The 25,302-nt window shown below is 46.2% G+C and overlaps 1 protein-coding gene across 18 annotated transcripts in view; it reads left to right on the top strand.

Moving 5' to 3' along the window:
* BCOR (BCL6 corepressor) overlaps positions 1–5,125 on the top strand; it is a 115,556-nt gene extending 110,431 nt beyond the window's left edge. For 11 of the 18 annotated variants that reach the window (XM_070258412.1, XM_014728805.3, XM_070258413.1 and 8 more), the window contains 5 exons: positions 340–417; positions 628–784; positions 1,985–2,272; positions 4,223–4,303; positions 4,946–5,125. In XM_070258412.1, the coding sequence (XP_070114513.1) occupies positions 340–417; positions 628–784; positions 1,985–2,272; positions 4,223–4,271 (572 nt within the window). In that variant the 3' untranslated portion in view covers positions 4,272–4,303; positions 4,946–5,125. Of the gene's footprint in view, positions 1–339; positions 418–627; positions 785–1,984; positions 2,416–2,562; positions 3,144–4,222; positions 4,304–4,945 lie in introns of those variants that run through there. The other 7 variants (XM_070258420.1, XM_070258419.1, XM_070258415.1 and 4 more) reach the window with 2 other exon arrangements.
* The last annotated feature ends 20,177 nt before the right edge of the window (positions 5,126–25,302 follow it).

Raw genomic sequence — 25,302 nt, 5'->3', positions numbered from 1 at the left:
TGACTTCACAGGTCCAGTCAAAGAATGCCACTTGCTCCTTTGGCCCACTCTTGTTTACCTCGAGTTACACTTACTGGGGAAAGCAGCATAAAGTTAGTCTGTCAAAGAAGAGAGCCACAGTTCGAAGAAGAGATGCGTGCCATGGTGTCACGTGGGTGGGCTGGTGTGGTCCGTGCATCGGGAAGGCAGGCGAGCAGGTGTGTGGGCTCGGGTCAGATAGGGCAGAGAATAGGGTATGGGAGAGGCACGCACAGGGAGTGACATGCCAGCCCCCCCTTGACTCTGCCAGCCTTTGAGTCTCCCCAGCGGGTTTTATCGTTTCTCTCTCTCCCTCTGCAGACTACTTAAACGACCTCCAGGGTCGCAGTGATGACGACGCCAATGGCGCTTGGGAGTTCTACGGCAGCTCCGTGTGCGGTGAGCAGCACTGTTCTCTTTAGTTCCGGGGGACGTGAATGAGTTACAGAACGTTTCTCTCTCATGTGGGTGAGGGGCTGGGGGGCGGGGGGTGGGTGCTGTAAGCAGGGTTCGGTTGGGAAAGAATCTTTAAAGAGTCCCCTTTTGGACACCAGCTGAAATTGTGCTCTCCCTTACTGACTCCTTTCTCTCTCGCTTGCTTTCCATTAGAACCACCTAATGAAAGTGGCTGTGATGTCCTTGCAAACCCCCCGGGACCAGAGGACCAGGATGATGATGACGAGGCCTACAGCGATGTGTTTGAATTTGAATTCTCAAAAAGCCCCCTCTTGCCATGTTACAACGTCCAAGTGTCCGTCACTCAGGGGTGAGCCTGGCTAGTGTGTGGCTGAGAACTAGCCCGGCTGCTCTCAGGGTCGGGGGGTAGAAACCCCTGTAAGCAGGTGACGGTGGGTGGGTGAGGACATTCCTGTGTCCATGAACTTCACGTAACGCAGTCGATCTTCTCCAGAAAAGGTGTCCTTGGGGCCGGGGTGGGGGCACAGCATGGTATAACCGCCCTCATGAGAACACACCCCCAGAGCCCAAAGGACATTGAAGTCAGTGACTGGAATTTCATGCAAGAAGCCTTCAGTCACTAAATTCTTTGGGAAGGGGTCCTCCTTAGGAGCCTCCCCAACAGGCCACCGTAGGCACCTTCTAAGGCATTTGAGGTTTACTGGACTATACTCATATACCCCCTTCTCATGTAAGATTAGGAAAAGCCTTATGTGGTACCTGGAGTCTGTGTGTCATCAGACATGGTTAGATCCAGTCTTGCCCCCAGGATTGGGCCACCATGCCCTGGTGACCAATCTCTTGGGGTGTATGTGTCAGGAGACTGTTCTCATGTATGTGGACAAAGGTGCTTAAAGAGTAACGTCCTCCTTGGGCTCTGAGGCTATAAACACATACGCTGTTCCGTTACAGTGACATTTTATGAGTGATAGAAATCAAAGTGGGGCAGGGTGGATGTGGAGAATGTAACATGCTCCTGAAAGCGTTGAGGGATGGGGGTGGAGCTGTGTGACAGGAGAGGAGAACCAGCCAGAGGTTTTAGTGCTCTGTTTGTGAGGGTCGGAGGAGAGGGGAGATCAAAGAGGCATTGATGGTCACTCTCAGGCTGGGATACAGACTGGCTTCCCCCAGTCACTAGCAGGGCACTCACGTGGAGAGTGGGGACCCGAGTTATGAGCAGGTCTTTACCTGTCGGTTTCCATGAGGCCCGGCAGCACTGAGGCGACCTGTGACGAGGCTCCTTCAGAGGTGCTGTTTCTGCTTCCCTCTGAGTCGGTTGGTGTTTCCTAGATGGTCTCTTAACGGATCCACATGGGTCCAGAGTTCCCACCGCTAGCGGTAGGGCTTCTCTTCTAGATACGATGAGAAATGGGGGAGGGTAGTGGTGTCACAGCACAAGTCCCCAGCCCTCCAAGCGCTAGGGCCCTGAGCACCTCACAGTGGTAGTTAACGGTTGGGAGCGCTTTTAATTTTGCCAGGAACTCGAACCACTTTCCTTTCTCTTTTGCAGGCCCCGAAACTGGCTGTTGCTGTCGGACGTGCTTAAGAAGTTGAAAATGTCCTCGCGCATATTCCGCTGCAATTTCCCAAATGTGGAAATTGTCAACATCACAGAGGCGGAGTTCTACCGGCAGGTTTCAGCAAGTCTCTTGTTCTCTTGCTCCAAAGACCTGGAAGCCTTCAATCCTGAAAGCAATGAGCTCGTACATTTGGTGGAGTTCACTAACGAGCTCCAGACTCTGCTGGGCTCATCGGTGGAATGGCTACACCCCAATGACATGGTCTCAGACGACTACTGGTGAGCTCGCCAGGCCCTCCGTGTACAGTGTGTTATAGTGTTAATCCTTGTGCATATGTGTCATAATACGACTATTTCTGTAAAGAAAGGACACTATTACATATGAAATATCTCTTCTTTATATAAGAGAAATGACTCCAGTCGGAAGGACTTAGAAACATGTTTTTTTCTTTTTAAACTTTAAGTCAGTTTTTATGAAGCTGTTATAATGTTTCTTTACTTTTCACACATGCTTTGGGATATGTTTGTTTTTACTTGGAACATTTGTTTCTTTTCTTTTCTTTTTTAAGGAAAAAAAATGAGGAAAAGGAGCTCCACGCTTTGACTTAATTTCATACAAAGCTCTGATGACAGAGGCCGTAACTGTTGCGTGTGGTCAGAACCGTGTGGTTGGTTTCGGGGGGCAAATTTGGTGATGGCACTTGGCGTTGTTGTAACATTATGTTTTGTTTACAGAGTACCTGCTCGGGCCAGGTCAATGCTATTGGATATAATCCAGTAGTGTGTAATATAAATTCAAACCATATCCACACACAACAACAAATTGTATGAAACTTTTATATCCTAATTTAAAAGCTGTGAAATTAGTTTTCACGCGTCAAACCGGATTGTTTATATGTTTAAACATTTTATGCTCTTATTTAAAGAAGACTTTGAGCTATTTTTTTCTGTACCCTGTAAAATATTGAAAACTAACATAATATGTTGAGGTTGCTTGAAAATGTACATAAAACTAAAATTTTCTGAATTGTGTGTTTATGTTTGAAATCTGTGTTTTAACTTTGTAAGTAAATTCTCTGCCTTTGTATTTATATTTTACAAAAATTTTCTTAAAAGGCAATAAACCTGTTGAGGAAAGGAGAAAATTGAAGTACTTTGTGTCCTATGTATTCCTGAAGTGTTGTTGTCTTGGGTTTTTTTGAAGTGACGTTGATGGTCAGTTCCTTCTAGATGACTTCAGGGCAATGAGTAGTGTCTATAAATCAAAGCAGACTAGAGTATTTCAGGGGAGTTATACTCAGAATATGATGTCTTTCAGATCCTTCTCTTCCCCACCTCTTTTGATACCCTAGTAGGCTTTTCGTCCCACATCCTTTCATGTCCTTCCTTCATCGCAGAGGCTGGAAAGCTGAGAACTACTAGACTCCCTTGCAGCTAGGTTTCTGAATGCCTGTTTGGTTTGGAAGGCAGAGCGAGGTAGAGGTGTCTTCCTTCTCTAGTGGCTGCTGCTAAGAAAGGTCAGGGAGACATGCCAGCCAGTTGGAGTGACTAGACCAGCCTTTCAAGATCAGGTCTACAGCTTTGTCATGCCTGGATGACAACCTTGGCAGATTGTTCTTGAGCCCAGTGGTTCCAGTGTCATCCCTGACTCACGTTCCTCTGGTCCTCCCGAAGATTTTATGAGCTTCTGATTCCTTGTATGAAGGCTGTTTGTGCTCAGGATGCCCTGGGTGCTTTCCAGTCGTGCACTGAAGCCTGAGAATGCCAAGGCAGAGCAGGTGGAAGGGGGCTCTGGGGTCAAGGAGAAGCCATGGAGCTAATGTATTTAAGGTGAAGTCCTGAAGTATGTGTGGGAAGAGGCCAGCCAGCTCTGTGGCCTGGCAGGCGGTAAAAGCAAGGTGTAGTTGGGAACTGGGAAACCCAGCACGGTCCGATAACCTGTGTGTGGAATGAGAGAGAAAGCCCTTGTTGGGGAAGACTTAGAAAAAGCCCTGGAGGGGAAGACTTGAAGTACCAAATGAAACTCCTGGAGACAAAAGGCAGCCAAGAAGTCTTTTTGATCTGTTAATTTTTCTGCTGATAAAAAAAAAACACTTTCACTGTAAAAAAAGAAAAAATTCCAAGCGTTTCAGAAATACAGGTTCTTGTCATCCCATGCCAAGCCTCCCTTCCTCCCCCACTCCAGAGCTAAAACCACTGTTAATAGTCTGCTAAATGTTTGTCTTTTAGGAAGTCGCCTCAAACATCAGGTGGGAACAAGAGAGAAAAAAGCAAATAGCAAGAGCAGTAAAAGAGACCCGCAGGAATGACGTAAGCAAAAGAGGACTGGTGAGCCTGGACTGCTGTAGGCCGGGGGCTCCCGAGAGCCCAAATTAAAGCAAAGCAGAACTCCAGGGCATTCTGCTCTTTGTGTTTGTATTTGTTTGGAGGCAACGGGAGGGCCCCAGGCCAACTGAGGTTCTATCCTGGATGAAGGTCATTCTGTTAATTAAGCCAAGAAAACAGATGGGAGCCCCAGGTTTAAGTGGTGTGGGAGAAGGAATGAACTTGCTTTAGGAGACATTTGACGTTGTGGTTCATGCAGTTGGAGGAGCTGTTAGGTTAGGTGGAAAGAATGTTTATTGCAAGAACCATCAGGGTGTTTGAAAACATGGGTGAAGAAGAATGAAAGGACTGACCTGGAGTATGGATGAGAGATGACCATGGTGGTAGAAGCACCCCGCCGTGGGAAGAGAGGGGAGCACAGGTGTAGACCATATCACACCGGGTGTAGAGGAGCTCTCCAGGTGAAGAGAGTGTAGATGAGGTCACCCCAGCTGTAGTGGCACCAGAGGTGCAGATTCACTCATATGCTCACTGGGGCTGGAGGGCAGAAGTGGTTCATCCAACTTCGGGAGGTGCCCTTAAAGCTCAAGAGCACGCCCTCTGTCCTTTCCTCCCTCTCCTGGCTAGAATGTGCCTGTGACAGCTGGATCCAGAGCAGCCACCCGGGGCAGTGAAGTGTGGAAGTCAAGCACTCAAAACAAGGCATTTGGAGGAGCTGCATTCCTGAGGACCTGGTGGAACAGAGACACCAGCCCTACCCTGCCTGTCTTTTGTGTATGAGAAAAATAAACCGTTATGTTGAAGCCACTGGTATTCTGAGTTTTTCTACTACTCCAGTCAAATCTAATCTTAATATGCTTACCATCTGCGTGCACTTGGGCGCATTGCTCTTTGAGCTTTGTTCTCCTCTTTTGTCAAATTGGCCTGATAGTTACGATAGCAAAAGACTGAAAACACCCAAACCTTCATCTGCCAGGCCCTGGTGGAATTAACAGTGGTACACAGTGGGTACCGTGCAACTGCAAGGAATTGAGGACTAGCTCTCCAAATTGCTTTACTGTGTTCTTCACAGGATATGTTAAATGAAAAAATAATGTGAAGAAAAGTGTGTGTGGCTTCCTACTATTTAAGAAGAGGATGGGGAGTCGAGCATCTACACATATCGGCTTTATGTAAAAAATGAAAGAATATTATCTGTTTAAAAATGGTTACCTCTGGGGAAGGAATGGAAGTTATGCTTCTCTGAATTTTTTGGTGTAGATTTGACTTTAGAGTTTACATAATTATAAACCAAAAAGCAAATTGAAACAAATAAACCTAACTATGTATCCAGTTGGCAGCACGACCACACAGAAAGGAACTATTTCGAGTGACTTAAAAACAATAAATTGATTATATGATAACCTTGTAGATGTACCCCAAGGACAGAAAAGTATGAAGCCATTTTAAACTATTTTCAGTAATCCTGTAGTATCAGCATTGTTATGCTGAAACTGATCCGTTTGTGTTGTTGAGATAAAGCAAAAATACTTGATATTGTTGAGGATTGGGATTTTCAGCATGGGAGAAAGGAGATACAAATGGAGGATTGGTGAGGTTAAATAGAAATTATGTAGTCCTGATCTTGAATGAGAAGTATCACTATGAACTCAGGATGAATTCTGTCTTTAAAAATGTTGTTTCCTAGCTCAGTCGACTGAAAGGGCCTAGAAACTGACTAATAGAAGCAAGCACCACTACCTCCCAGACTGTGGTTTCTAACTACCTTTTCTTACTAAAGAGAATTGAGGTTCCTTTGAGAAATGGTTGATTCTAGTTTGGCAAGGGAGAGGCTTGGAAGGGAGTATGGAAATACACAATAAGCTGGTGGGGCTGTATCAGAAGGACTCAGCAGCCAACTTGAAGGAGCCCCCACTGGATAAATATGGGCCACTTTGAGCACCAATGAGTATAACTGCAATGAATATAAATAAACATTAAATATGTTCAAGTCCATGAGTTTGTAATGGTCTACAAGACAACAAACTCACTGATAACCCTTTGGAGGGATGTTGGGGGGAAACTGGCAAATAAAAGGAAAGAATCAAGCTTTTCCCCTGCCTTTCCTGTATCGAGGAAACGTTTCGCTTTGCAATAGCATTCCAGCCAATATAAGAAGAAATTATAGAATGTTACCAGTTTACAACCCTTAATGAAATAGTGGATCGAGGCAATGAATGATCATTGATGAATGCCAACATTCCCCCAAATAGTGAGAAAACAAAAAAACCCAAGCAGGCATTATGAGCCTCCTCAGGGGCAAACACTTCACCTCCTATGAAGGAGTCTTGTGGAAACATTGAACCTGAAACTGATCAAACCTCAAGGGCAGTGCTGCTCAGTAGAAATATAATGTGAGCCACATGTGTAATTTAGAATTTTCTAGTAGCTACATTTTAAGAAGTGCAAAAGTTGAAATTAACTTTTGTATTTTATTTTAACTCAATATATCCAAAGTATTACCATTTCAACTTGCAATCAGTATAAAAATTCTTAATGAGATATTTGAGTTTTGTTTTTTGGTACTAAGACTTAAAAAGTCCAATGTGGGATTTGGCCCCATGGCCTAGTTGTTAAGCTTGGCACACTCCGCTTTGGTGGCCTGGGTTCCGTCCCTGGGCATGGACCTACACCACTCGTCAGGGGCCATGGTGTGGCAGCAGCTCACATACAAAATAGAGGAAGATTGGCCCTGATGTTAGCTCAGGACCAATCTTCCTCAAGGAAAAAAGAAACCAAAAAACCCCCAGTGTCTAGTTTACACTTGCAGCACTTTTCAATTTGGACTGGCCACATTTCAAGCACTCAATAGCCACATGTGGCTGCCATACTGGACAGTGCAGGTCTAGATCTATTTACAATTTACAGGAAATATAGGGGACAGAGGAACATGTTAAGACACTATGGGTATGTATGTAGCCAAAGCTGGACTGTTTGAGGCTCTATAAGGCAGAGGACTCAGTTTCTTCAAATAAATTGTAAGGGGGAAAAACAGATGGAGGGGGAGCCTATAGAGTAAAAGAGACTTAGAAATGCCAAGACTTGCAAAATATGGATCTCAGAGTCTGATTTGAACAGACAAATTGAAAAACCAAATAGTGAAACTAGGGAAATAGGAACACTGAACATTTTTTTGGTAGAGTCCTTATCTTTTAGCGATATGTGCTGAAATGTTCATGGATGAAATGATATGTCGTATTTGCATCAAAGTCATCCAGGAGGCAGGGGAAGGAGGTATACACCAAACAAGCCGGATCATCAATTGGTAGTTGAAGCCAGTGATGTGTATGTGGGGTTTATTTGCACTATATTCTTCTCTCTACTTTTGGGTATGCTTGAAATTTTCCACAATAATTTTTTTTATGAACATCAATACCTCTTTCAGAGTTGTGTGGAGTAAATGAGATAATGCATGCAGAGCACCAAGCACAATGCCCAACAGATAGTATAGGCTCCTTTTAAAAAAGTTGTGTACTGTGCCATCTCCAGTGGCCTAGTGGTTAAATTTGGCATGTTCCACTTCCACAGCCTGGGTTTTGCTCCTGGGCGTGAACCTACACCACTCATTTGTCAAGTGGCCATGCTGTGGTGGTGGCTCACATACAAAAAGAAGAAGATTGGCAACAGATGTTAGCTCAGGGAGAATCTTCCTCAGCATAAATAAATAAATAAATAAATAAATAAATAAATAAATAAATAAATGTAGTGTACTTACAAGGAAAAAAAAAGGACCCTGAAATGAACTTGCCCTCTCACACACAATTTGCAAGTTCCTGCAAACTAGATTTGTGTTTTTCTTATCTCTACCATCTGGTAATGACTCATTCACGAGGAAAACTGGGAGATATAGAAACCATGGCAAATGCTAGCTCTCAGTGACAAAGGCTGGAGAGGTCAGGGATGGGGTAAGACATCTCTGTACACCAATTATATAGATTTTAATGGTTTAAATATCCAAAAACAAAAAATAAAAACAGATGAATAAGAGCAAATGCTGATTTTGAATATACAAACAGGAACAAATTAAACTTTGTATCACACTGGCAACATTACCATACAGAGAAAAGAATTAGCCTCAGTAAGTTTCGAATATAGTACACAAAGTATACATCTTTAGTGGAATATATTCTAAGGACCAAAGTAACTGCAAAGGTATCTTGAACTTTACTTAGCAGACCTCTCGTAGTGTGTTGTAATTCTGAAAGTATTTTATATGCATTGTAAGATAGAGCAAGCAATAAATTTATTGGTGATGTTGGAAACCACTGTGTGAGAAGGGAGGTCTGAATATGGAATGGGGGGAAGGGAGAAAGAACTTTGTGATGTTGGATTTGAATTGTGAACTCAAGATTTAAACAAAACAAATACAATGTGGCTTTCCAAGCTCTGTCTGCTCACTGAAAGGGCCTAAGAAACTTTGACACCCCAGCAGCAATGAGCACAGCTAGCACCAAGTTCTTGGTGTCTAAATACCATTCGCCATTGTCAAGAACCAGGGGCTGCTCGAAGAAATGGCTGACCCTGAGTCTGCAGCAGAAAGTGTCCAAGGCGCACCTCACTAGGAGAGGGACAGACTAACACCACATACCTCCCAATGCGATGAATAAGGACGCAGCGTTACTTCTGCAGTGTTCTTGTCAAAAATGTGTAACCCGAAACCAAACACGAGGAAACAGATAAATCCAGAATGTGGGACATTCTGCCTGGCCTTTTATTTTTTAATCAGTATCATGAAAAACAAAAGCAGGAGGGAACGTTCTAGATTCAAGAAGATTGAAGAGATAAGGCAACCAAGTGCAAAGCATGAACCTTGATAGAATCCCAGATCGGGGAAGAAATAGTGTTCAAACATTTTGGGGACCACTGGGGAAGCTTTTACAAATCAATCTTATTGAGGTAGAATTTATATACAAGAAAAGACACCCATTTTAAGGGCACAGTTCTGTGAGTTTTGACAATTTTAAACCCATGTAACCACCACTCCCAATCAAGAATCTAACATTTCCATCACCCTGAAAGTTCCTTTGTGCCTCTTTGCTTTCGATGCCCCCCCTTCCCCCAGGCAACCAGCGATGTGGTTCCTATCACTACTGAGTCAATGGGGAAATTGAAATAAAGACTATAAATTAGAGAGTATTATTGAATAAACGTAAATTTTCTTAGGAGTGATAATGGCATTGTGATTACCTAGGAAAATGTTCTTATTCTTGGGAGATGTAAGCTAGGGTGTTTGGGGTGAATTATCATGATGTCTGTAATTTACTTGCAAAAGGTTCAGCAAAAAGACTATATACACACAGATAACAAAAGTATGGCAAAATATTAATAATTGATGAATCTTGGTGAAGGGTATATTCAACTGTTCTTGTAACTTTTCTATAGATTTGAACATTTTCAAAATAATAAGTTGAGGGGAAAAAGGAAAAAAATTGTAATTTTCATCTCAGACTTTTCTCAATGCCTCTCATATCTGTTTCCTCAGAGAAAGATGAAACAAAGAAAGATTAAAACATTTATTACCTTGTCACTCTTCTCTCTTTTCTAAAAGGTATTAAAATTCTGTCAAAAACAGAAGGCCCAAGCGGCTGGCCCAGTGGCATAGTGGTTAAGCTCACGCACTCCACTTCAGCAGCCCGGGGTTTGCAGGTTCAGATCCCAGGCGTGGACTTAGCACTCCTAGTCAAGCCACAATGTGGTGGCATCCCACATAAAATAGAGGGAGATTGGTACAGATGTTAGCACGGTGACAATCTTCCTCACACAAAAGGAGGAAGATTGGCAACAGATGTTAGCTCAGGGCCAATCTTCCTCACCCACACACAAAAAACAGAAGGCCCAAGAGGTTTTGCAGCCCCTCCCCACCAAGGCCCCTCCCAAAACCCAGGTTCAGAGTTCGGGGTTTGGAGTGGTGTCTGGTTTGGGGGAGGGGTGTCTCTCCCCCTCACTGGGGAAGTCCCCTCTGTCTTAGTCCATTCAGGCTGCTATAACAAAGTACCATCGACTGGGTGGCTTATAAACAACAGAAATTTCTTTCTCACAGTTCTAGAGGCTGGAAGTCCAAGATCAAGGCACCAGCATAGTGAGGTTCTGGTGAGGACTCTCATCCGGGTTGCACACTGCCAACTTCCTGTGCCCTCACATGGCGGAAGAGGAGCTAGCTAGCTCTCTGGACTCTTCTTATAAGGACACTGACCCAGTTCAGGAGGGCTCCACCCTCATGACCTAACCACCTCCCAAAGGCCCCACCTCCTAATACCATCGCACTGGGGTTAGGATTTTAACATGAATTTGCAGGGGACACAAATGTTCCGGCTGTAACACCCTCCTTCCCAGGGCCCTCTGGTTTGGACAAAGGGGAGGGTTTTAGAGGGTGAACTGGTCAGCCCCATCTCAGCCTGATGAGGGAAGTCCTCAGTAACCACCTGCAAGCAGGCCGTGGGAACCAAGCTGCTGGCCAGAGTGGCTGTGCGGCCACGAGCACACACTGTTCAGACCCGCCTCACAGAGCGTAGGTCTTGGAAGGCCCAGCTGCCCCTTCCCCCAAACCCCCGCCCCATTCAGGCCTCCGCTGCACTTCTCGTAGGCTGTTGCCAGCCAGTGACTGAGCACAGAAGCAGTACTGAGGCAGGCTCATTCTGACAAGATGCGGGGCTCCTCCAACGGGACCCCCTGGGGCCTGGCCGAGCCTTTCTTGGAACTACGCTGCAGCCTGAGTCTTCCTAGCCGCTCCTCCTTCCTTCCCCTCTCCTCCCACACCTGTCAGACCTCATGGGGTCAAAGGCTCTCCTCACCTTGCCCTGCTTCCTCCCCACTGGCTCGCTTTCCTGTCTGATCCCATCTTGGCATCTGCTTTTGGGCCAACCCCAGCACACACCCCCTTTGCCTCTGTCACACGTACTGTACAAGACAGCTAGGGCCAGAGGTGGCAGGGGCCTGATTTGCTTCTGGAAGCTGGTGTTTCTCCTCAGTGTGTTTATATTAAAAGAAGGCAGAGGAGGAAGAGGAAGAAAGAAAAACGTTGCCTTTAGATGGGTCTTCAGGTCGGAGAAGGCTTCTCGGGGGAGGTGATGTTCGAGTAGGCAAGTGGGTAGATAAACTGGCTTATAGGCAACCAGCAAGATACCAGACCCCAGCTCCACCAACCAAGAGAGATGCACGTCACAAACATAATATTGACCAAAATAGAAGGCAAATTATAGCGGACTGTATATGGTGTGACACATATAACAGTTACAAACAGGCAGAGTACTATGCTATACTCTTAACGGGTCTTTGACTACTTAGTAAAGCTATACCAATAAGAACAGGAGTGATACATACTTAATTCAGGATAGATGTTACATCTGGGTGGGGGCAGTGGAGGGAAGGAAATGGTCACCAGAAGGAGGAGGAGGATGGGGTAGGGAGGAAGGAAGGAAAAAAGAAAGGAAGGGAGGGAGAGGGAAGGAGAGAAAGAAGGAAAGAAGGAAAGAAAGAAAAAAAAATGCCAAGGATATGAATTTTGGAAGCGGAAGTTTCTTTTGACTGAAGCCTGTGGTGCTTAAAATAACAGAAGTAAACAGTTTCTGGTCTTCGGGCACGTCCTCTGTCTACAGTCCTACAAGGAAAACTAAGAGTTTGCAATTATTCCTTATCTGCTTGGCTTTCCTCTACAGATTAATCTTGCTAGCGGGTGGGAGCATGACCCTGAACGTACTTTGAAGGCAACTGTCAGGTTGGCTGATAGGCCCCAGGCTGAACTTCTGCTTCTGCCATGCCACCTCCACCTCTGCTAGATTTGCAAGTTCTGTACAAGTCCTAACAACGCCCCCAACCAAAGGCTTCGGGCTAAAAGCTTGGGATGGATAAGGACAAGTCTGAAAGCATTTTTTTTTTTTTTGAGGAAGATTAGCCCTGAGCTAACATCTGCCACCAATCCTCCTCTTTTTGCGGAGGAAGACTGGTCCTGAGCTAACTTCCATGCCCATCTTCCTCTACTTTATACGTCGGACGCCTACCACAGCATGGCTTTTGCCAGGCGGTGCCATGTCCGCACCCAGGATCCCAACCAGTGAACGCCGGGCCGCCAAAGCAGAACGTGCGAACTTAACCGCTGCGCCACTGGGCCAGCCCCTGAAAGCTTTCTAAATTGGCCTGGCTCTTCTGCTATGCCACTGCATTTCAGTCCTCCAGAAATGCCAGCCCTCATGGCCCATTCCCTGGGGTCAGAAGCTGGCTGCTTATGCATGTGCAAGGCTGGCATTATTAGGGGATACAAATTTAAGCAAAGGATAGGCTTGAGAAGACTCAAAGGGAAGCGAGAAAGGCTCCTGTCTCTCCTTCCTTCAGCCACCTTTCTCTTTCTTTCTCTCCATCTTTCACTTAAATCCCTTCTGTCCGCTCTCCCCTCCCCGCTCCCTCTCTGTTCCAGTTATGATGGCTGTGTACAAGTCAGCCCATCCTACTACATTTTCTAGTAATTCTGTGTTGATGGGTCTGTTGTCCTTCTTTAGGACGTTAGCTCATTCTTTTGAAAATAGGATAGAAAAAGGTCAGCAACCTGATAGAAAAACACACCAAGATATGACTAGAAGGGTCATAGAAAATAATGCAAATAGCCCTTAAATATATGAAAAGGTGTTCAATCTTGCTAATAACAAGAGAAACGTAAATTACTATGTTCCCGTTTCTTACCTGTCAGATCGACATAAACCCAAAAGTCTGACAACGTACTCTGTGGTGGGGCTGTGTGGAAACAGGCCTTCTCATGCATTGCTGGTTGGGATACAAAATGATGCAGCCATTATGGGGGAAATTTGGCAATATCAAGCAAATTTATATATGCTTTACCCTTTGGGCCAGCAATTACACTTCTAGGGATCGATCCCAAAGATGTTTTGCAAAATACATGAGATGCTGTATGCAGAAAGCTCTATTTTGTAGCACTTTTTGTAATAGCAAAAGATTGGAACCAGCCCATATGACCATTAATAGAGGACTAGCTGAGTAAGAAAAAAAAGTCACTCCCAAACTTCATGGTTTATATTGACATAAGGACAGACATATACAGCAATGCAATAGAATGGAATAGAGAGCCCAGAAATAAACCCCCACATAGATAGTTAACTGACCTTTGACAGGGGTGCTGAGACTATTCAGTGAGGAAGGACAGTCTTTTTAACAAATGATGCTAGGAAAACTGAATCCACATGCATAAGATGAAGTCGGACCCCTACCTCACACCATACCCCCAAATTAACTCAAAATGGAGCAATGACCTAAATGTAAGAACTAAAACTAGCAAACTCTTGGGCAAAAACATTGGAGCAAATCTTGGTCAGGCAATGGTTTTTTAGATATGATACCAAAAGCACAAGCAACCAGAGAAAAACTAAATTGGGCTTTTTCAAAATTAAAAACTTTTGTGCGGCAAATAATACCACCAGGAAAGTGAGAAGACAACCCACAGAATGGGAGAGAATATTTGCAAATCACATATCTGATAAAGGACTCACAGCCAGAATATATAAAGAACTCTTACCACTCAATAATAAAAAGACAAATTAAATTACTCAATTAAAAATCAGTAAAGAATATGAATAAACATTTCTGCAAACAACATCTATAAATGGCCAATAAGTACAAGAAAATATGTTAAACATTATTAGCCATCAGGAAAATGCAAATCAAAACCACAATGAGATACCACTGTATACCCATTAGGATGGCTCTAATCAAAAGACAGATAATAAAAAGTGTTGGTGGAGATGTGAAGAAACTGGAATGCTTGTACATTGCTGGTGGGAATGTAAAATGACTTTGGAAAACAGTTTAGCAGTACTTCAAAATGTTAGAGAATTTTCCATATGCCCCAGCAATTCCGCTCACTCCTAGGGTTATACCCAAGAGATATGAAAACACACATCCACAGAAAAACTTGTACGTGAATGTTCATAGCAGTGTTATTCATAAAAGCCAAAAAGTGGAAGGAAACAACCCAATGTCCATCAACTGATGAATGATTAAATGTGAAAATGTGGTCTCTCCATACAATGGAATATTATTTAGCCATAAAAAAAAGACTGGAGCATTGACACATGCTACAACATGGAGGAACCTTGAAAACTTTATGCTGTGTGAAGAAGCCAGACACGAGAGGTCATATATTGTATGATTCCATGTATACGAAATGTCCAAAACTGGCAAATCCATAGAGACAGAAAGTAGATTAATGGTTGCCAGGGGCTGAGGGGAGGGTGGAGAAAGGGGAGTATGGGACTTTTGGGGGGGTGATGAAAATGTTCTAAAATTGATGGTGATGGTTGCACAACTCTGTGAATATACTAAAACCATTGAACTCACTTTAAATGAGTGAATTTTATGGTGTGTAAATCATATTTCAACAAAGATGTCAAAAAAAACCCTTCTTGTTTCAAAACAGCAGCCTTTATTTTGCTCGTGAATCCGTCACTCCAGCAGGCCTCCTTTGGGACAGCTCACCTATGCTCCACTTGGCATCAGTGGGGGTGGCTCAAAGGCTGGGGCTGGAATCATCTGGAGGCTCCTTCCCTCACACGTCTGGAGACTGAAGCCGGCTCTTGGCTGGGACTCCAGCTGGGGCTGTCAGCTGGACCACCTACACTCTGCGTGTGGCCTGGGCTGCTTCCCTACATGGTGGCTGGGTTCCAAGGGCAAGCATCCCTGAGAGAGAGAGGACCACTCAGAAGCTGTGTTTCCTTTGATGACCCACCTCTGACAGTCATGCACGGTCGCTCTCGCTGCATTCTCTTCATTAGAAGGAAGTAACTGAGGCCAGCCTGTGTTTAAGAAGACACAGGTTAGACTCCATCTTTCGCGAGAAGAGTGTCCAAGAATCTGGAGGCTTGTTTGAAGGCCATCACACCCCTTTCCCTCACACATGCCCCGAATCGCTACAGATGGGAAACCACTCAATGAGTGGAAGGCAAAGAACCCCTCTGAAATGCCTGCAGACGGGTTTACGTTTCACAAAGCCACGAAAGGGAGCCCCCGTGCCACCGGAGCAGTGCGCGTCTGAAGGGGCCACCGGCGCCCTGCAGTGGGCTGTCGCTGCGGTGGGACTCTGGGTGGCGGGTCTTCTGACTTTTCAGAAGAGAAGCCAGTAATCTGGACCTTTCTGTGAACTCTCACCGTCATTTCATGACAGTGCTAAAACATTGTGTAGGCTAAACAGAGCCATCCCAGTTAGACCCCGGGCCCACCAGTTTGCAAACTGCTATAAGTCCATGGAGACTTTTTCACTCACGTGGAAATATGGAATAGAAATTTCCAGAACTATGCTCAGTCTGGGGGTTTCATCCCCTGGGGAGGGGCAAAGAGACCGTTAAAAGAGCATCTTCCTCAGACGCTCCCCAGAGAAACAGTGCACTGAGGCCCCTGGGCCAGGTTCTCACGTAATTTCTTAGCAAAGAAATAAGTGAACCCAGAGTATGAACTTAAAAAAATTCTTTTAATTTAAAAATTTGGAATTTTTTATTACACAAATGAACCACAAGCTCACGGGGAGGGGGAAGGCAAGGTTTTGGTGAACCCTTTCCACTTTTTTTTCTGTGAGTACATCGATTCTGCTTTTTTGTATCACACACATGTTTTATAAGTAGCTTTTTAAACTTAATATGTTGTGAACATCTTCCAATATACAATAAGTATATTTCTCTGTTTCTGTTTTTGATGGTTAACACGGTATTTTACTGTGTTAGGATTTATTTAATCAACACCCAGCTGTACCAGTTAGGAATAGCTTTGGACTTGAGGGCCAGAACCAAAAAAGTGAAGAATGACACATGGATGAACTAATAGCAGCTTAAAGAAGGCAGAAGTTCAAATCTCATCAGGCAAGTCTAGAAGTCAGCAACTCCATGTTGATGTACCATCTCTTGGCTCTGCCTCTCTGCACACACTGCTTTCACCTCATGGTTCAATAAAGCTACTGGGGCACCAACCATCACATTCACATTCCCGACAGCAGGGATGAGGAAGGGACCAAAAAGACACAGCTGCCTTCTTTAAGGCATTTCCCAAAAGTCATCTCCAACAGCCCCATTTATATCCCATTGACAAGAATTTAGTCATATCATCATAGCTAGCTGCAAGGGAGGCTGGGAAATGCAGCCTTGATTCTCGTTGCCTGTGCCCCTTGAGAAACCCTAGTGCCCAAATTGTGACCTCTAAATACCATTTTCCACTCAAAGGAATCAGGGCTTTTTGGAGAACTGGCTGATTCCACATCTGGGGCAGGAAAAGTTCAAGCTGAATCTGGAACATCTTACACTAGAAAGCAAGGAAACTTTGAAAGTTTGACATCCGTTATGATGAGAGGGCTCTGGGGCCAACTTGAAGGGGCTTCCATCAGTGAAAGATGGGACAATTTGAACATCAAGAAGAAGAACTGAGGGGCCAGCCTGGTGGCATAGTGGTTAAGTGCATGCGGCCCAGGGTTCGCAGGTTTGGATCCTGGGTGCAGACCTACACATTGCTCATCAAGCCATGCTGTGGCAGCATCCTACATATAAAATAGAGGAAGATGGGCACAGATGTTAGCTCAGTGACAATCTTCCCCACCAAAAAAAAAAGGAACTGTAATGAATCGCCACACATAACATATGTTCAATTTCATGAGTTAATCATGATACTAAAAAAAAAGAGAGAGAGAGAGAAAGAAACCTCATTTGTCGCTTTGCAGGACAGTTGGGAGCAGACAGTATTTTGAAGACTGGCTAATCAGAGGAAAGAATCAAGCATTTATTTTTCCTTTCTTTAGGATAATTGACCAGCTGACCTTTTATTTTGTGGAAGTATCCTAGCTAATATGTGAAGAATAAATGATAGAATTAGAATATCACCATTTGGCAGCCAGCCCCTAATGAACTAGGAGTCTAGACGGTGGTCGTCAAAGGCCACCAACATCACAGAAAGACAGATGAGCTCTTGATGGATCATGGTCAGAGGAACACGGTCAACCACACCCCGGGGGCCACGCTCAGGACAGGCGACCTGGCTGCTTCTGCACGTGACTGCTTCATCTGAAGTTCCTCCTCCCATTTTAGCGTAAGAATGTCATGTCCCCACGGTCACCCACCACCACTGTCCTGACACTTCCCATGAGTCAGCGGGCTCATTTCCTAGACCTAGCAGGTAGAATAAAGAGTAGACACAGCCACAACCTGAAATAGAGGCCAAGGACATGTGGCGAGGCCTGAAAGCTCACAAGTCCCCCAAAGTCCCCTCTTACAAAGTGGCCTCACTTTAGGCCCCCTTGGTCCTGACGAAATCTGTTGCTGTCACCTGGGTTTTCTTCTAGAAACTTCTACCTTCTCTCAAACTCCTTCCTTCCTCTGGCTTCCCCTCTCCTTGGCGCCTGGCCTGTACATGCCCCCTACACTCCCCCAAAATCTCCAACTACCGGGCCTGACCTCTTGACCTTGCTTCTAGACTTTCATCAGGCTTATTTGTGCTGGTTAGGTCCTGGCTCTGGCTCACTGTGTGTCGCTGGCCTAATATCAGACGGCAAGGCCTTAGCGTCTTGGAAGGGAGAGGGGCCCCCAAGGGCAGGCCAAGGGAGCATCTGGGAGGAAGGTGTGTGTAGTTGTGGCCGCCCGGCCTTGCCTGGCTTGGGAGGGAGGGGCTGGCTATTCTGAGTGCACAGGGTGCCTGGCGGCCCTCAGGTGAGGCATTTGGCTGACCTCAAGGAACTCTCTGGAGCCTGGAAGAGTGCCATTTCCCATACACCAGGCCCAGCCTCATCCCACTTTCCAATTCCTCTGTCAGACCACCACCACCGAACTTTCCACACCAACCTTTGCAAATCGTTCTTCCTCCCAGCGGGGTGGCTTCACCCTCCCACCTGCCCCCTCCTTCAGCCCTTTCAGAAACCCTCCCCAACATAGCAGTTCTAGAAAGAAAGAAAGCGAAATGAAGTAACATGTAAGCCACCACCCAAACTCCACGCTGAAAAGGAAACTTCCGGAGGCCCAGGAGGGGCTCATTTCTTTTCTGGGCCCCGGAACAGGCCAGGCACGCTGTCCTTCTACCCTGGGCTCTCATGAGCGCCTTGAGGACAAGTGGCCAAGGTCTTTTGTGCCCGCCTGAGTATCGAGTCCCCTCAGCCGTCCACACAGCGGCCCCTCCGTTAAGGTTCCCTCTGTATACACTGGCCACTTCGGATCCTGGGCAATCTACCTGTAGGAATTTGTGTCATCTGTCACTAAATTGCAAGACCTCTGAGGCTGGAGAGGATTTTCTTTGTGTTCCCTGGGTTGAGCACCAGGCCCTGCCCGAACGTGCAGGATCCCGAACATGCAGGAGCAGACTCCGGAGTCACTCTTCCCTCTGGGGTGCTGCGAAGCTATTTACTCATTTGTTTATTTGTTTGCTAATTAATTACATGATCCTGCATCTTTCTGGACACAAGAGGCTCAGCAATTTCAGAATCTAGGCCACCTCCATTCCAGCAGTGCCTCTGACCTTCGAAGCCTCATGCCGCATTCTCCTCACACTGCCATTCCCTTCCTGCCCATCTGCACGGACCCCACTTTTTCCTGTTCACTGTTCCTCATCATTTGAATCAGGCAGTCTACAAAGCAGACGGGTCTTGCCTTGAAAGGTCTGGTACCACCCAAACCAAAAAAAAAAAAAACAGCAAAAGAAAACCCTCCCTGGTTTTCTTGGATTTTCTTTTTTTGGTGAGGAAGATTGGCCCTGAGCTAACATCTGTTGCCAATCTTCCTTTTTTCGCTCAAGGAAGATTGTTACTGAGCTCACATCTGTGCCAGTCTTCCTCTATTTTGTATCTGGGGTGCTGCTACAGCATCACTTGACAAGCAGTGATAGATCCATGCCCAGGATCTGAACCTGTGAACCCCAGGCCCCTGAAGTGGAGTGTGCGATCTTAACCACTATGCCTCCGGGCTGGCCCCTGGTTTTCTTGGATATTATTGCTTGGTTTTTAAGACAGCTAAAAAGGTCCTACTTCTCTTGCACTAGAGGGTGTTAACTATATTTTTTAAGCACAAGAAAGAAAACTATGGCCGCATCACGCTACTGCCTCAGAGACGGCCTGACTCCTGGGTCTCCGGGCACTGTGGGGCCCTGTCGAATTCACAACTATCTGTGCCTTCCTGGGTACCTGGGAGGGTCACTACATGCTGTAGGACCCACAGGACCTTTTCCTCAGGACTCACATACGGGACTGGGGCAGACAGGCTCCGTCTGTCCAAAGCGAATTTCACAACCTGCTCCAGAGAGAGTGAGGAAAGTGCCCCCGGGAGCCCGAGGCGGGAGACGAGACGCCGCCTGAGCTTTCTAGGGCTGCTGGCACCAAGTGCCACGTCGGTAGCTCCTTGTTATCATCTCAGTTCTCGTCCCATGGTTCTGGAGGACAGTCGTCTGAGATCAGGATGTCGCTAGGGGGGGTTCCCTCTGAGGGCGGGAGGGGGCCCTGTTCCAGGCCTCTGCCCAGCTTCCGGCGGTTAGCCGGCAGTCTTTGGCGGCCCTTGGCTTGTAGGAGCATCACCCCGTCTCTGCCTTCATGTTCACGTGGCCTTCTCCCTGCGTGCGTGTCTGCGGCCAAATTCCTCTTTTATGAGGACACCAGTCACACTGGATCAGGGCCTGCCCTACTCCAGTTTGACCTCAACTAGTTACATGTGCAAGGACCCTATGTCCAAATATGGTCACATTCGGAGGTATTGTGGGTTAGAAACTCAACAGATGAATTTCAGGGGGACATGATTCAACTCATAACAGATGCATTCTAGAAGAGGTGACAAGTGCCTATGTCTTGAAGGGCAGTGGCATTTCAAAGGCAGAGCCTGGCAGCAGAGGTAGGAGGCTAGATACAGAAGCAGGAGCATAATACACATCACAGAACAGCTTGGAGCCTGATATTCACTTTATTCCAGAATTATTTATGGAGCACTTACTATGAGTTGGGCACCACGTCAGGAGCATATCAACGGTGGACAGTTCCCAGATTCTTAGTGTTTGCAGTCTAGTGGGAGAGCTGATCTCAGAAAAGACACTGGGTTTGAGGTCAAGTAGAAAGAGACAGACACGAAACAGTAAGGACTTTTTCCTCCTTTCTGCTGATGGGAATACAAGTGTGATGGCTGGAGCTTGAGCAGCCATGTCATGCCCAGAATGCTGAAGCAACAAAACAGAAGGAGAGCAGATTCCTGACATGGAGTGGCCATACCAGCCTTATACATCGTTCAGTGAAAGAGAAATAAGCATCACTCTTGTGAAGCAACTATTATTATAGCCTTTATGTACCACATAACTGACCCTAATCTTAACTGATTTAGCAGTCTACCTTAAAAATGAGTAGAAGGGCTGGCCCCGTGCCTAGTGGTTAAGTTTGGCATGCACCGCTTCAGCAGCCTAGGTTTGGTTCCTGGGCCTGGACCTACACCACTTGTTGGCAGCCATGCTGTGGCAGCAACTCACATGCAAAATAGAGGAAGATTGGCATAGATGTTAGCTCAGGGCGAATCTTCCCCAGCAAAAGAAAAAAAAAAAGAGTAGTGAAAAAAGCAGTAAAGAGAATATAATCATATCTACATTTTAACTTTGATCTGGGTTCAAATCAGTTGCCTCCTTGGTAAAGTAGCATAAGAATAATGCCCGGGGTTGCTGTGAGGATTAAATGAGATCATAGAGGTAAACTGCTTAGGACAATGCTTAGCAGTGTCTGCATATGGGACAAATGTATTCAGCGCCAGATACATGATAGCTGCTGCTATGATCGCTATAATTTCCCCAGGTACCTCAAACTCAAACCGTTCAACATTGACCTCATGATTTGATTTCCCCCGGGGTTCCTCCTCCAGGGCTCCTGGTCTGACACGTGGCTGCACTCATTTTCCGTCCACCCTGCCTCCTGAGAGGTCTCTTCGAAGGCGGATTCCATCCAATCACTCCTGCTCTCAACTTTCTAGAGCTTTCTATAAGTTTTACAGAGAAGTAGGCCCTAAGACCTGCATGGTCTGGCTCTTGCCCACTTCTCTTCCCTCTTCCCAGCCCCCCTTCTCTTCCTGGAGACTTTCCCACGGGCGGTGCCCTCTGCCTGGAGACACTCCTCCCCTCCATCACCCCAGCTTTCTCACTCCACTCCAAATTTCAGCTTAAGTTCAGTTTTCCGGGGAAGCTGGGTCCAACTCCTCTAGCCCTCTTTCTAAACCCTCTTTGCCCGCAGACCTTTCTCTGTAAATAAATTGATTATCATGTACACGATTACGTAGAAACATATGTGGTTGTGTGTTTCTCATCTGAAAGCCGCATGAAGGCAGCAATTGCATCGTCTCCTTCACTCTGTGTCTCTATGGCCCAAGTACCACGCGACCAAATTCGCCCTCACCAGCTTGATTGAAATGTAACGTCCAGAAAAGCACACCAATCATGCAGGGCGGCCCCAGGGCCCAGTGGTTAAGTTTGTGCACTCCGCTTGGGTGGCCTGGGCTTTCACTGGTTTGGATCCTCGGTGTGGACCTACACACTGCTCATCAAGCCATGCTGTGGTGCTGTGCCACATAGAAGAACCAGAAGGACGTACAACTAGGATATACAACTATGCACTGGGGCTTTGGGGAGAAAAAAAACAAGAGGAAGATTGGCAACAGATGTTAGCTCAGGGCTAATCTTAAAAAAAAGAAAGAGGGGCCGGCCCCATGGCCGAGTGGTTAAGTTCACGCACTCCACTTCAGTGGCCCAGGGTTTCCCTGGTTCAGATCCTGGGCGTGGACATGGCACTGCTCGTCAAACCACGCTGAGGTGGTGTCCCACATGCCACAACTAGAAGGACCCAAAACTAAGAATATACAGCTATGTGCTGGGGGGCTTTGGGAAGAAGGAAAAATAAAAAATAAAAAAAATCTTCAAAAAAAAAGAAAAAGAGAGAAAAGTACACAAATCATAAATATACACATTGAGGAATACATGCCTTTGCACTGACTGAACACACTCACGTAACCAGCACCCAGATGAAGTAGGACATGACGAGCATTCCAGAAGCCCTTGTGTCCCCTTCCAGTCCCCTCCCCACCGAGGGGAACCCCTAGCTTGTCTTCTAGCGTGATAGATTAGTGTGGCCAGTTTTTACGTTTTATATAAACGGGAGCATACTGTGCGAAGTCTTCTGTTTTTGGTTTCTTCTGCTCAACTGTGAATTTGTGAGATTCACCCACATGAATGCCCGGTTGTAGCTCGTTCACCCTCTCGGCTGTGCAGTGCTCCGGTCTGTGAACAGGCCACGACGTACTGGTCCACAGGGCTGGCCACGGTGGCCTTATATTTGAGTCCCAACACAATCTCTTGCTTTGGAGGGCAGTCTCAATGACCTTATTTGGAACAACAAAGTGGTGTTTGGGGAAGACCCATGAACCCCAAATGGCCTCCGTCAGTCAATGCTGGTTTGCACCGCTTAGAGAGGTCGTCTAACAGAATTAGTTACAAGAAGAAGAAAAGACAAGAGAACAAAAGAAAGGAAGCTGTCCTAGTCCGTTTGGGCTGCTATAATAGGATACCATAGACTGGGTGGCTTATAAATAGACGTTTATTTCTCACAGTTATCAAGGCCGGAAGTCCAAGATTGAGGCATTGACAGATCTGATATCTGGGGAGAACCCACTTCCTGGTTCATAGACGGCCATCTTCTTGCTGTGACCTCCGTGGTGCAAGGGACCAGGGAGCTCTCTGGGGTCTCTTTCAGAAGGGCACTAATCCCATTCCTGAGGACCCCACCCTCAGGACCTAATCTCCTCCCAAAGGCCCCACCTCCTGACCCCATCACACAAGTCTGAGGGGGACGCAAACATTCAGTCCATTCCAGAGGCAAAGCAAGCTAATCGACATTTAGTCATTATTCCCGGTTACAACACAAATACTGAATGTTGTCGTGAATAAGCCTTTTTGTTTTTTAATTTTTCCTCTTCTCCCCAAAGCCCCCCAGTACATAGCTATGTATTCTAGTTGTAGGTCCTTCTAGTTGTGGCATGTGGGACGCCACCTCAGCGTGGCTTGATGAGCGGTGCCATGTCTGTGCCCAGGATCCGAACCAGCGAAACCCTGGGCAGCTGAAATGGAGCGCACGAACTTAACCACTCGGCCACGGGGCCGGCCCCATTTTTTTCTTTCTTTTTAAGTGAACAAGCCTTTTAAAACTTGTTTTCAAAAGCAACACAATCACTGGTTCTGTTGTGGAGGCCGCAAAGGCACTCGGAAAGAAGGCATCAGAGAGAGAGTGTAATAGTTGGGCAATGAATACTTGTAGCTTTGGATAAAATTTCCACACAGAAAGCGTAGGGTCTCAAACCACTCAGTGAGCAGGGCAGGTGACATGCTCTGGAAAGCTGTGTCAGGTGACGGATGCAGGAGAGTGCTGACAAAACCACTAATGTCAAAGATTTGTGAGAAGTTTGAATAAAACAGCTTTGCGCTGTGACAGTGGAAAAGGCAATACAATTTCAATGAATGTGTTATTTTAGTAATCTGTGCTTTTAAATACATATAGGTAACTGAAGGTTTAAAAAATATGTCCACAAATTCTTTAACACTCCTTCTGTTAGGAGCTAGAGCCAAATTCTTCTTCCCTTGTCTGTGGGCTGGACCGAGTAGCTGGCTTCTAATGACAGGAATGAAAGGGCCATGAGGTGTGACACTCCGGAGGCCAGCTTAGAAGGCACCGTGGGCATCTGCTTGCTTCGTGTCTTGCTGTCTCTTGGAACGTTATGTCTGGGGGAAGCCGATTGCCAGGCTGGGAGCTGCCCCATGTTGATGCCTGTGAGGTGACTGCGTGAGGGAGGCCTCTGGCCACCGCCAGCAAGGAACTGAGGCCTGCCAACAACTGCCTGGTTCTCCAGCCCCTTTGGCCCTGCAGCCCGGGCCTGCATCTAATATTCTAGGAATTAGAGTTCAAGGTAGTCACAAAAGGTAAGTTTGAGGACTTTCTCATTTGGAAAACATGGGATCATTTTACATTTGGCCACATAAGATGGTTCATTCAGTGGCCGGCCCCATGGCCGAGTGGTTAAGCTTGTGCACTCTGCTTTGGCCAGCCAGAATTTCACCGGTTCGGATCCTGGGCGCGGACACGGCCCCGCTCATCAAGCCATGCTTAGGCGGTGTCCCACATGCCACAACTGGAAGGACCCACAACTAAAAATACACAACTTTGTACTGGGGGGCTTTGGGAGAAAAAGGAAAAATAAAATCTTTAAAAAAAAAAAGATAGTTCATTCATTGACTGGATGGATGAATGGGTAGATGAACGAATAAATGACTGAATGAATCTGGGCTTAAGAAAGGATAGACTCTGGAAGAAGGATTTGAGATGAAAGAGCCCAGTGACAGAAGCCAATAAGGATGCTATTGCAGTGGGCCAGCAAGAGAGGATGGGAGCCTGGGCCAAGGTTGAGGCTGTGGGGAGCGGACAGAAGGGGACACCTATAATCAGAGGGACATTTTGGAGCAGAAGTTCTCCATCATGGACCCCTGTGCCAGTGTGAGAAAGCTTCTCAGAATGGTGTTTTACAATGCATATAATAAAATAATAGGATTACAAAGGAAACCAGTTATATTGAAATATGTCATCGAAGTACCAAAACCTCACAAATTTGTGATATAGTCACTGTGGCCGCAAATTCTTTGACACTTCTCCCACTGAGAGTTGGGGTCCGTGTCCTCCTCTCTTGTATTTAGGCTGCCCCTGGTAAGAGATTTGCTTGACCAATAGAACGTGGCAGAAGTGACATTCTGGAACTTCGAAGGCTAGCTAGGTCAGAAGAAGCCTGACAGCTTCCTCCTTATTCTCTGGAGCACTCTTTTGGGAGCTGTGAGCCACCATGGAAGAAGCCCCACTACCCAGAGGCTGCCATGATAGGAGGCTCCCTGGAACAGACGTCATGGATGGGTAGGAGGCGGCCTGGAGGGACAGG

Source organism: Equus caballus, chromosome X (assembly GCF_041296265.1).
Source record: "Equus caballus isolate H_3958 breed thoroughbred chromosome X, TB-T2T, whole genome shotgun sequence".
Lineage (NCBI taxonomy): Eukaryota > Metazoa > Chordata > Mammalia > Perissodactyla > Equidae > Equus > Equus caballus.
This window is presented reverse-complemented; position numbering and strand designations above follow the sequence as displayed.